This window comes from Coffea eugenioides, chromosome 3, assembly GCF_003713205.1.
Source record: "Coffea eugenioides isolate CCC68of chromosome 3, Ceug_1.0, whole genome shotgun sequence".
Taxonomy (NCBI): Eukaryota; Viridiplantae; Streptophyta; class Magnoliopsida; order Gentianales; family Rubiaceae; genus Coffea; species Coffea eugenioides.
This window is the reverse complement of record NC_040037.1, coordinates 30152239-30165678: the sequence shown is the minus strand read 5'-3', so window position 1 is coordinate 30165678 and position 13440 is coordinate 30152239. Positions and strand designations below refer to the sequence as shown.

Here is a 13440-nt window from a genome sequence, read left to right as displayed (position 1 = left end):
CCAAACCTCTCGCACACTGCTACTGCAAGCTCCTTCCATGGAACCATTCCCCTCTCATGGTACATCCCATGGAACCAGCTATCTGCCTTCTCCTTGAAATAGAGCTGAGCAATGTCTGATTTCATCCCCTTTTCTACTCCGTGGATCTGGAAATACTTGTTTGCCCTCCTGACCCATTCTCTGGGATTATCTCCATCAAATGAAGGGAAATCCATCTTTGGTAACCTGGCTCCCCATTTTCCCCCCATCCTCTCAGCCTTATTTGTGGTTGTTTCCATCCTTGGATCATTCCCAGAACTACCCCCTTCTACCTCCTTTCCCTTCTCATTCAATTTGCCCATGATCTGAGCCAACATATTCATCATCCCTTCATACTTTTGGTCCAGACTCTTAATAGCTTTATTAGTACCTTCCTGTCGATGTTCTATGGCCCTCATTGCCTGTTCCAGTCCATCACTCTTATTGGCGAAGGTTCTCATAACACTCCCCAAGTCAGTAAGGTCCTTCCTGATGTCTTCCTGTGATTTAGTCATCCCAATGGCTCGTAGGTGGCTCTGATACCACTGTGATGGTATCGAACTAGAGGGCAACTAACTCTAGCAGCTTAAGGTTGAAGCAATGGAATAATAACAGAAGTAAAGCTAACTTGAGTGAATTGTGAATAAGATTGTATTAAGAAATAAGCTCAGATACAGAATTGGTGGTTACAGTGAAGAAGATGAACAGAAATGCAGGAAAACTAGAGAAAAGGAAAGTAAAGAATGAGAGGAAAATCCCTCAAATCAATACACTAAATTCTGAATATTCTCTGCCCTTAACCATACAAAAAGCTCCTATATAAAGCCAACGACTGATAACTAACTTCCTATTGCTACAATCCTATTGGTCCACGTGTCTTGCTGATGTCAGAATTTGTTACACCGTTGCAGTCACGTTCTCTGAGTTGTTTTCCCAGTGAAAGCTTGACTTCACTTCCACGCCTTCCGTAGCTCCTCTTCACTTCATTCCATGTCTTCTCTTCTGGAACCACGCCTTCACATTTCTTGTAGCTTAAGTTCTGCTTCATGACATGGACAAGGTTACATACTTGGATCACAAACTTTCTCGATCAAGGGATTGCCCTTTGTAATGGGAATACTCAGGCTATGCTGTTCGGATTGCAATTTGGAGACTTTTCCCCTTTTAGTTAGGGCTGCCACTTGAAGCTCTGGAGAAGCAAGGGAGGTACAGAGGCATTGTCTCATCAAATCTTGCTAAAAATAACTTTAACGAGTCATGACACCTATATTTTTCTCAAGAAGTGGAAGCTGGAAGGGGGAACTTGGTTAATAACCAAGAGATGTCTCTCCATGCAAGGTTTTGTCCTTGATTCAGGCACACAATGACTAAACAGAATTTCATCCTGTTAGAGGTCTTAGAAAACAAAAATCTATGGTTCCTTATCAACTATTGCCATCGACATAGGACCTTTTCATCACTTGTCTAATCTTTGCATAAGCAATTAAGCATATAGGCTGTTGTATGCATGGAAGCTCTCCAAACTGAACAGAATCTTGAACCAGAAACAAAGGAAAGTAACAAAGTCCCCCATATAAGAGGCAAAAATTTCGAATAAATCAAAGACAAATTTCTGTATACATGAAATGTTGAGCAATGACCATAGCACTCGTCAAATACACGTTAAAATTTCTCATCTGTAGAAGTCACTAGTTATTGTATAATCATCATGCTAAAACATCCAAAGGTAGCACCAATATAAGATGTGCCCTCATGAAACAGCAAGAGGTTATGAATTAACCTATCAGTCCACCTGTATAGGTTAAATTCTTCAGCAAAGAAGACAGCAGACTGCCAAAAGCTTCTCAGGGAGCTGTAAACCATTCTGCACTCTGCATCCAGCAGGCTACATTACTCCAACAGCAAAAAGAAACGATGCACAGATTTCAAGGAAGAGAAATGGTGGCCCGTTCAACCATTGCAAATCCACAACGTACAACTCTGTGCTACCTCGGTAAAGCTGTAGGGAAAAAGGAATGTTAATTCATGAAATTATATGATCTCATGCAAAAGAAATATATGTTACGGACAAGTCCTGAAGAACGTTGCAATTTATTGCACAGTTTCTATGCTTTAGCTGAGTGATTACTGAACATTGCTAGTTCCTCAAGTATCAAAAACGAGTAAACCAGCGACTGGCTTAAATATGAAAACAAGGAAATCTCATCTTTCTTGTTAGTGCATAATGATGCTTTTCTTCTTACACATGCATTATTCTTATTGTTTAATTCATCCATTAGAAGGAATAGCTTTACCTCAACAAGCAAGCACATAAACTCAACGACTGGTACAATTAGTGCCTGACGCTGATCAAAGATCACACAAGTTCAGACTAATTAGAAGGCCCTAATCAACTTTGACTCAAAATCAAGAAAAACTGCTTATCAGAGCCACTTTTGTTTGAACATAAAGTGGCTATTGTAGTCAAGTACAAAATGCTGTACCATGCTGCCTTGTGGATTATGCAGTAAACTTATAACCAAATGGTAACAACATTTTCTCATGATCTTCCATTTCTCAAGTTCAAGAACATAAGTAGAAAACCAAAAACTGTTTCTCACCTGCAATTCAAACTTAACAACATCATGCTTTCTAATGCCCATCCCATTAGCAGCTGTACTTGGCTCTGTTTTGCCATCGACAGGCTTTGTTTGAGGTATTTGGGGGAACTGATCAACAAATTTTCCATTTAAAGCTTTGGAAGATGGAGGGTTCCATAGACATTTCATGTTATAAGGTCCTATTCGCTTCCACTGCACATTTATGCTATGAAAAACTTTTAAAACATCCATCATAGTTTGATGTGGAGATGCCTGAGACTGGACATAAATGAAACCAGCAATGTTTAAATTCAGAGAAGAATATCCGTTATCACAACTAAAATTATGTTGGCATGATTGATCAATGTTACCTTAAACCCAAGTGTCCACTTCTGTTCAAGAGCAGAAACAGACCTCAAGAAAATTCGAGTATGGTCGAACAACTCCTGCGACTACAACAAAATTACTTCAACTGAAAGTCTTTGCTAAGTAATTTACTAGTGCATGATATGGTTTTCTATGTAGTTTTGTCTCAAGGATCTGTTGTTACTGTCAGAAAATATTTGGCCTTGGACAATTTTGCTAGTCAAATAGAACTTTATACAGGAATTACAAGGAATCTGTCAATTATCAAAGACAAAGTGGTGCTCTAGTCTACCTTCATTTTCCAGCTTTACCTTCCCACCCCACCTTCCCAGGCCATTTATATAAATATTCCTATCACAACTTCCACTGAAAAATCATAAGAAAATGGTTTTCATCTACATAACAAAATAATTTTTTTTCAATTAGGTTGCTTTTTTCTCTTCCCCTCCTTTGGTGCAGATGGGATTGAGGAAAGAATCAACTTACGGAAGATTCCCGAAGCTCGCTTCTACCATAACTAAAGCGACCTTGAAACTGACGATGCAACAGCAGATAATATGTGACTGTGATCTGAAATTTTACAGCATGTCAGACGACCAATCAAATTGAGAATTCAGATTGTAATTGATAAAGCTTTAACACCTCATTTTGCAGATGATTGAGAACAGACCGAATCACTTCACAAATATCAAAGCCCATGTTAACCATTTCTCTAACAACTTCCTCATCTACCTGTCAAAGTCAACAGAAAACTTGGTTAATTGCTGGAAATTGTTGATCAGACATCACCAAGTACATGCAATATTTAGAGAGCAGAAACTTGTTGCAATACAAAATTCACCATACAAATGCATAATAATTTAAGATTTAATCCTAACAATGTTTAAAATAGACCAAGAAAAATGAATAGAATATTTCAGCATGCAAGTGTAATAAAGTTATTGGACTTATCACCATTTGTGAAATAATTTAACTCAATTACGCTTGGGATTGCGTGTAATATTCATGTAAAGAAGATAAGTCCTTCAGAAATAGCTGTTAAGCATAATCCACAACACCAAATATGGAATGATATTCAAGTCAAGCACTTCATTGTTTACATAATTAATGTAAGGTGCGATTCCATATATATGGGACTATGGCTTCATAATATACTTCAAGAAGAAAAAGAAACCTTCAAGTTGACCTAAAGTTGAATTAAGGAACATGATTCTGCTTTTATCAGAGCTTTTGGAAATATATATTTTAGAAAAACATTTCAATGTCCAGTGTATATATATTCTGGGAAGAAAATTTTGAAGTCCTGTTAGGGAAAACCAAAGGGTATTATAGTTAAGACAAGTGCTACTGGAAATATGCAGGAAATAAAATAGTTGGTACCAAACATATAACAAGCAGTTGGAGAAAAATACTCAAAATTCCGGGGCACTGATTAATGTTTCTTGTGCGCATAAGCATTGGTTAGAGAAATCACATAGGTAAATTATTGTGACAGTGTCAGTGACAGAGACAAAGTTTAACATGCATGCCCTTGCATAAGAAGGAAATCATTATTGAGACAGGTAAAGTGATTCTTATTAATTATGACACCAATCCTATCTGACAAATAATTACCTTTTACTTTTAAACACTGGCTTTTAACAAAAACAACAAAAGAGAAACAAAATAAAGTTAAGCACCTTACTAATCCTATCAATGCAACTGCATTACCAGGTTGTAGAATATGATGGATAAATAATAGCATGAATCCAATGATGAGATCTAAGCCTGAAAGAAACTAACTCATTATGTTTCAAAATGTTCCTCATTTCTAAGGCAAATATCCTTCATGTTTTCCTCCTATAAAGTTGCTATTGCAGTATTGCCAATTAAAAAACTAAAATTATAACAATCGCAGACATGCAATCTACCAAAAATTGGACTACTTTGTGATCAAGAGACTGCTCATATCACCTTTGTTGTATCATATAATGACTCAATTGTTGCATTTGATATATACCGCGGGATGTGTTGCTGAAACCATGGATGCTGGCGTATTTCAGGAATGGATATGCGGTCCACAGGGTTGACCTCAAAAATCCTTGCAATCAAGTCATTTGCACCCCTTGACATGTGATTTGAGACTGTGTAACTACCATTCTAGCAGCAAAAGAACCAAGACTGATGAGTGAAAAAGTGAACATTTAGGAAAAGAATTTCAATTATCTAACCTACCCTTATTTTTGCATATAATCCAGGAAGGTTATCATCATCAAAAGGAAGCCTTCCGCAGATTAGAGCATATAAGATAACTCCACAACTCCATACATCAGCTTCAGGACCAGCATAAAGTCGATTACCCACAACCTGAGTTCAGAACAATGCAATTGTCATTGTGCACAACATTATATAGTTGTAACCAATTAAGAATGTAGACCCAACCTCTGGAGCAGCATAATTTGGGCTCCCGCAGCTTGTTTTGAGGAAATGGCCATCACGCATTATATTCCCAAGCCCAAAGTCAGCAATTTTGACATTGCGTTTAGAATCCAATAGTAGGTTTTCTGGCTTGAGGTCCCGATGAACCACCATGTGATGGTGGCAATACTCAATACCTGAGATTATCTACTTTAAACTTTATCTGATTAGTACAGACAACCTCATTTATCTCTTAAACAAAATCTAGAAAGCATATTAGATTACATCCAAAGAATTAAAGTTGAAACATTTTCTTATTTAATTAAGTATTATGAACTGTAGCATATAAGTCATCCACAGTAAAGAATCCAACACATCCAAGTGTGAAACCATCCAAAAAAGCTTGAGCAATATAATTTATCCTAAGTTTAAACTGTTGAAGGATGCTTTAACATAAAGAACGTCCCATTGTATCTGTTCCCTAACTACTACTTTTCCAAGCATTCAATCTCATTGCGTACTATTATACAAGGAATTATATGTGCATTAACTTGCAAAGATGATAAAGCATATTTAATAGATTGCAAGCTTCATAAACATCAGAGGCTAATGCATTAGGTTTTAGCTAAGTCTACGGTATGAGTGACACCATATACTAAGTAAACATGTGAGCAAGGCGTTCACAGGTTCCCATCCCCCAACCCCACATACAAGCAACTCCACATCTGTAATATAATATAATGCAGTTCAGTATTTTGTATAATAGTTCTCCTCCTTGTGCCTCTCCACCGCTCTCTTTCCCACAAACAACCTGTAAGAAAGATTCATACTTCAACTACTTTCAAATGAATGGCACTCTTTGAAGAAATTTTGAATTATCTGTGTAATTGTCAACAAAACAATTTATATCTTGCTTGTGTTTGACTATGAGCGCATCTCTGCACCCTAGACTAGTCAGGGCCCGCTTTGCTTGCCATGTAACATCATAACTATTATTTACATGGCAAACATAACTATTATTTACAGCAAGAGTTTGACAGGACCAGAAGATTTTCTTGCTTGGGAGGTTAAAGTGAAGATTCTCCACTATGTTGTCCTCGAGCCGAAGGACTTGAATCTTTTGCTAAGGAGGATCCACAAATAATTGATGTGAAACTTTTTAGTAATAATTATCTAGTCCAAATTCAGAGTCTCCAATTTGGCGTGAAGTCCGTGATATGTTGTTTAAACATACTTTCAGGCCAAAGAAGCAGAAAGCTTTATTCCAGAATACGAGAAACTAAAATAAGCAATTCCTTTAAAATCTCTGTTATCAGTAATCAAAATGTTTTTGGGCCAGAAGTATGAGTTACACGTATATAATGGCAATCATTCTTTTATACCAGCGAGATGTTTCTTCTCTTCCACATGCATATGCTCTCTCAGACTTGTATGGCTACAATCCTTGTTAGTGTATGACAGTATTATTGGAAATTGAAATAAAAAAAAAATGCTTCAACCTGGAAGAAAAGAGTTCAAATGAAGTTCAAATGTTTATTTATCTTAATCAGTCCATTTTCAGGCCAACTGTAACTTCTATAACACTTGAAAGAAACACATTTAAGTTATCTCTTGAATCCAAATTCTGAGATGAATTACATCCAAGGAGAAGTTTGACTACAAACTTTTATGTTACTTGCACGAGAAATTACATACCAAACATTAATGCCAATAAAGTGCCTATGAGTGTTTTCTATCCCAGTCTTTCTCTGCCCCTTACATGATATGCTTCTGTTTGGTTCGTTCACTGTTAGAAGTCAAACTTTTAAGTTGATTAATCACATGTAGAAGTCAACTAGGACAGAAAAATCTCAAGTGATATTGTGGCTTAATTCAACCATTAGCATAACTGAAATGTAATACGTTGTCAGACATATATTCTATGGAGATGGTTACAATGGTTCTATGCAGACTTGTGCTTAAGGAGTTTTAGACAAGTGGTTTGAGCCTTCATTATTGACCATCTATACCCAAGCCATTGCAAGAGGTATAAAGAAAGTGATGCCCAAAACTTTTCAAACAAAGAAAAACAGTTCTATGCCCAAAACAGTTCTATTCCCAAAACTTTTCACTATCTGCTGCATAGGTCGGAGTCTTAGCTCCTTATAGTACCCATCCAACTTTCCTTCCAGTACCATAAAGCATATTGATTGGTACTAGTGTTTAGATGAGAATTAGTACTCCCCAGTACATTCCAATTCAACACTTGAGAAATACTCTAATTCTGCAACTAAAGTTGTAAACTACAGCCAATACATTAATAGCAACTAGGGACCAACCACTTTAGGCCATTGATTTTGGCTTCAACATGTTTCTGGGTTCATTCACCCCAAGAAAGTTGACACCTTCTTTTGGTGAGCTATTTTATAATCACAGCTAGTGCCACCATAAAGTTCAAGCTGACAATTTGAGGATTTTTTTGGTTGAACTTTTCACTAACCAAAAGAAAACCCTCATTTCATTAATAGCCACTAGAGTTTCATCCATACTTCATTGAACTCTTGCACATTGATCTGCTTTGACATCTTTTGCAACCATTTTGTTTCAAACTTCAGGAGAAAAGGGTAAAAAAAAGGTCTAAGTAGAGAATATGCATAGGACCAGCATCTGACTCCCTTTACACATTTATTTTCTGCCTCCTATCCAGGTTGCCTTGCCCTGCTAAATATGTTTCTGCTACTAACTCTAGCTTTCCTAGATAAATGACTTTTCAAATTCTATTTCCAGATAATAGTCTTATGTTCATTGGAGTAAATATTCATATATCTTATTAGTGTTACAATTTCGACCTTCTCAATCTCTTAATTATGAATAAGAATCATATCTTGGTTTTGGCTTGTGAAAGTACTTGAATGATTGATTCATCTCAGGTGATGCTCCTGTTTCCCTTTTCCATTCTTACATAATCTAAGATTCTCTTTGTTTGCATATATGGGAGCTCCTTTTCAGTTTTTATGGCACATTTGTCATCTGTCCCATCCCTTTAAGTTAATGAATGAGAAGATTTTAGTTGAAAAGACCAAGCTAGTGATTTCTGATTGTCCACTTATATTTGATGTCAGCTGCATAAAATATCAAAGCAGATGAAACAAAAAAGCTACTTGAATCAAACTAACCAAGATGTGCAGAAACTTAAACTATTCAAGGTGCATGCTTGTTTAGTCAATAACACGTGTCTGAATAAAATAACATATAAGCATATAGAAAATGAATAGTGGGATGAATTTTCCATTACAGCTACTGAACGTACCTGTTGAAAGAAGTGGCGGGCTTCATCCTCATTCAATCTACCTTTCTCTGTGATGTAGTAAAATAGTTCACCAGAATTCATATACTCCATAACCACATATATGTGGGAAGTTGTTTCTATAACTTCAAAGAGCCGAACAATATGAGGATGTGAAAGCTGCCTCATTATATTAACTTCTCTTCTAACTGGACCAGAAGAGGAAAAGGATGTTTATTTGGTCAAATATTAAATTTAGAAAGGCTTCAGCCTTCTAGTAATAAATTAGGACAAAAGATCAATTATATCAAGAAGCAAGTTTTTTGGTGGCATGAAACGCTTTGAACAGAATATTGGTTCGACACTGAGTAATTTTTTCCATAGGTCATGCATACTGCGAATGACAGGAAATACTGAAATTGCATATCGACAGAACCAAGAAAGCCATGACTTCCGTCAAATTTTGACAGTCTTCCTCTAATGCAAGCATACTTGAAATTTATAATCTAAAAATTTCCAGTAATTCCAAGTGCCATGTTTCTTGAATTTTATTTGCTCATTAAAATTTTGAGTTCATTTCAAACACAAGATGGAAAAATAGAGAAGAGATATATGGGATAGGTAAGAGGCAGAGCTTCACCAAGTGGAGTTCCTGGTTGTTGGTGAAAAGTAGGAGGCACAAACTTGAAAACAAGTTAGAGGAGAATATGATCAATTGATAGCTCGGATTCACATATCCAATTCAGATAATGATATATGCAACAACATTTCAACTAGAGAGCACATAAGACCATCTTTATTCTACTGGTTTAAATCCAACGCCCACTGTCACAGACCTGGAATCAGTTGACAAATTTGGATATTTAATCCAAACTCAAGATAGATCTAGCTAACTGATGAATAAAGATTAAAAAGAATAATACCATGGAATTCGTCAGGGACAAGGCACATATCAAACTTGCTGTGGTGGTTATCAAGTTAAGGAGGCAATGGTGAGCTTGGAACAGTGGAGGAAAAAAAATTCCCAAAAGCTTCAGGATAAAGCTAGTGGCTAAAGCGCATTTGCTGTCATAAAATTGGAAAACCATTCGACTGCATCTATTCGAAAAAACTTATGTGGTTATTCAAAATAGTTGTGTCGTCAGGATGATTAGATACACACTCAGAATGTGAATCCAGTCAAATTCTGTCGCCTAAATGTTCTTAAACATGCATTTCACAACCCAAATTCTGCTGCTTTCTGATAATCATGGAGAACATAAGCAATAAAGCCAACCTAAACTTCACAATCATCAAGTTTAAGTAAGAACATATTCTGCTTAAAGATATATTATTGAAACAACAAATACCCATGTTGGTTTAAATGCACTGGAATTTCGTCAAATGGACTGAGCTTAAGTACAAGAACAAATTACTGCTCACAGTTTCTAATCAAAGTCCATACATGACTAGAGTATTCATTGTTGCAATGAATATTTAATGCCTATCAAACACAGATAGCTGGCATAGAAGTTAAGGCAAGTGAACTGTATACCTAAAATTGCAAATCTTGGACTGATGAAAAATCTTATGAAATAATCTTATTAATATGTTGTGGGCTCAAACTAATCAAAGGTACCTTATTGATGAACATTGCCATATAGAACACTTTACTTTAGAAGGACATTAAATGTTTTGAAGATATACATTGCAAGTGAATATACAAAAAAAAAATAAAATATTTTTATTGGACTAAATTAGAGTCTAATTCAGACCATATGAAAAGATGAAATTTTGGTGGACAGTGATGTTAGATTCTGAATTATTTACTATACACAGCACCAGATTCACTTTCGGTATTTTAAATCAAAATTAAGTACTCTTTTCGTGCTGAGAATTTACTCTACTGAAGAAGATGGTCCATTCACTGATAACTCCTTAAAGCTTTATCTTACAAATTTTGCTCCCTGCTTTGTGCCTCCATATAGAATGATTAAGCATAAAGGGAAAATAGGCGGGCCTATTTCTGAGTTACAGGCTGTACTGCTTGTCCCACCAAAATTCACCAACAAAAAGAAAATAAAAAGGAACTAAAATACAAGAAATTTATGTTATAAACCTGCTCTCAAGAAAGAACTCTCAGTATGTCCAACAAATAACCGTAATGACACTGATGTATAAATGCTTTGGAGGGTCCACTGGTCTATTGTTTCAGGTTCAATAGCTGTCTATCAGAGAGTGACTTAGAAACTTTATTCCCTATCATATTCAAAATTAACCAATTCAGTTGGAACACTTAGAATGGTAAACATGCAGACAATATATGTTTAGTCCTTTTACTTTAATGTTCATTAACATAATTTCATCATTAGACAATTAGGAATGGACTGCAACAGATTTTGTTTCTTTTCTACTGCTGTTACATGCATGTCATCAAGAAGTCTGTTTAAGTGCAAGATAAAACCAGATTCTTGCAAAGACCCGATAAACAATGAAGCATACGCAGTGGTCCATTTATCAGAAGACTTGTAACTTTAAAATGTACCTTTCATAGTTTCAAACTCATCAAGCGTTTGACGATCAAGGATCTTTATGGCAACTTTAATCCCTGTCAAATTATGAACAGCTAGTTTGACTTTAGCAAAGCATCCGACACCCAATGTCTTGCCCAGCCTGTAGTTTGATAGAACACTCCTATAGGACTTGCGTTCCTTACTTGCTTTTCCCTCCATCTTGAAGCTGCACCAATTAACCATTCAGTTGCTAAGGTTTCCAAAATGAAAAGAAATTCATAATCACATAACTGGCAGCTAAATATGCTTTTGCACAATAGCCACTCAAGAAATCTATCAATGTTAAAAAGAAAAAGAAAAAGAAGAAGTACCCTATGCTCTTTGATCTATGTACACCATTCAAAAGTTCTGAATAGACATCAACATATCCTTATTGTAATACTTAATTGAAAACATTGAATAGCTATGACACAATCACTTTGAATATTGAAGTCCAACATCAGCAAAAGTAAGTTCAATCACCTTGTCACTTGAATAGATCAAAAATAATTGACAACACTCAGATATTATTGAGAGGAACACTGAATTTGTACTTTTCCCTTTTCATTTTCATTTTTTTCTTCAGAGATTTTGCAAGCGCTAAAACACAACTAAGGGTTTTAAGGACCAAATAACTTTTACTTCCATCAGCTATCAGTTTTCCTTTAGAGCCATCTCCTTTAAGACTGTCTTTTCTTTTCTTGCATATTGCTTCTACCAATTTGTTTGAGGATCACAGACTCTCTTTTATATCATACAGTGCGTTTTTCCACCATTCATTATTTTTATTTTTTTGTTATTCCAAATTAAAGAGTTAGATATATACTTTCTTCTGAAAATTCTAAATCTAACAAGTTTAATTTTTGATTGCTGTCCTGTGTACGAGTAGTAAATGGCCCATCGAAAAAAAACCAGTTGATAAGGACTTTAAACTGATCACACCTCATGAGACTAGAATACAGAACAGAGCAAAGACATTATGATCTTAACGGAAAAAAAATTTCAAGATCTGTATAGTCAAAAACAATCAACCACATAACTAAAACCGAGAATTATTTCAGAATAAAGCCATTAGACTAAAGCAATGTAGCAGAGGGGGGAAGACGTAGCTGATTTGTTCAATCAAATTACAAAGAATTGCACATAATAAAATAAAAATTTTCAACTGATGAGTTTTGAATACAGAGCAGAGTGGCCGTTTTCAAAGAAATTATGATCCTAAAGAAGCAAGTTTCAAGAACTGTATACTCAAAACTCAAAAAAATCACAAACATAGAAGCAAGAATCGTCTCAGAACAAAGCCAGCATAGCAGAGACACAGAGAAACAACTGATTAGCTCAATCCAGCTTTAAAGAATTACACAAAACAAAACACCAGTTCGACACATGTACCCATAGAAACTAAACAAGAACTTTAATCATGCATGCATCGGAATTCAAATCAACTAAACATACTGATACAAACCTAGTCCAAAATCCAGGAACAGAGAAGAGGAAAGGAGTTGTAGACGCCTTGGAAATGCATAGATGCAACTGAATTGGGACAATTATGTATCTGTTGATGAGCAGGAGAAGCTAACAAAATCAATTGAGCATATCTTTTCATCTTGGGTACAACGTCAGACCAACGCGAATAGTAACAAATTACATGAGCGGAGCTCGAGAAAACGACAGAGAAAGGAAAAATAAAGTGAAGAAAAGACGGTGACAAGGCAATATAGAATACTACAAGTGATAGTAGTTCTTGTACTAGAAAATGTTCCACGCCAAGAAAGCCATATGTGTTTGCTTTCTAATTGCTGGAATTCTACACTCGCACTGCCTGAGAGCTTTATTCGGTGGGAAAAAAAAAATGTTGATCAGTTGTGCTCAGCACTAACACACTCAAGCATCCCATACTTTAAAGTACTTATTTATTATTGAGTTTGGCTACCCGTTAAGCGTCTTTATTTTTTGTAAATAAATTCGAAAAAGTATTTAAATATAAGAGTAGAATTAAAAGACAAATCAAATTACTCGAATCGAGTTAAAACTCGTTCAAATTTGATTCGCTAATTTATCAAATCAAGTTTGAATAAAAACATGCGTTTAATAAACTTTTAAATTTAATTCGAACTCAGTTTGATTAGCATATAAGTAAAATGTATGTGTAAAAAATTCAAGCAACTCGAACTTGACTTGAGTTCGATTCGATGAAAGTTTGTTCGATCTCGACCCGAGAAGTAAACAAGACAAATTTGAACAAAATTCAATCTCGTCAAAATAATCAAATAAACTTGAACAC

At 35.6% G+C, this 13440-nt stretch overlaps 1 protein-coding gene across 2 annotated transcripts; it reads right to left on the bottom strand.

Annotated features, from left to right (window-relative positions):
• Nucleotides 1-1695: 1695 nt before the first annotated feature.
• LOC113765380 (SNF1-related protein kinase catalytic subunit alpha KIN10-like) lies at nucleotides 1696-12840 on the bottom strand. Of its 2 annotated transcripts, XM_027309535.1 has the most exons (11): nucleotides 12622-12840; nucleotides 11150-11343; nucleotides 8650-8834; nucleotides 5385-5567; nucleotides 5178-5309; nucleotides 4917-5102; nucleotides 3606-3695; nucleotides 3450-3533; nucleotides 2969-3049; nucleotides 2619-2876; nucleotides 1696-2017 (listed from the first exon to the last, which is right to left on the bottom strand). In XM_027309535.1, exons 2-11 carry the CDS (start codon nucleotides 11334-11336, stop codon nucleotides 1904-1906), a joined length of 1500 nt encoding a protein of 499 aa, XP_027165336.1. In that variant the 5' UTR covers nucleotides 11337-11343; nucleotides 12622-12840; the 3' UTR covers nucleotides 1696-1903. The 2 variants fall into 2 exon arrangements, with proteins under 2 accessions (XP_027165336.1, XP_027165337.1); XM_027309536.1 differs by lacking the exon at nucleotides 2619-2876.
• Nucleotides 12841-13440: the final 600 nt, after the last annotated feature.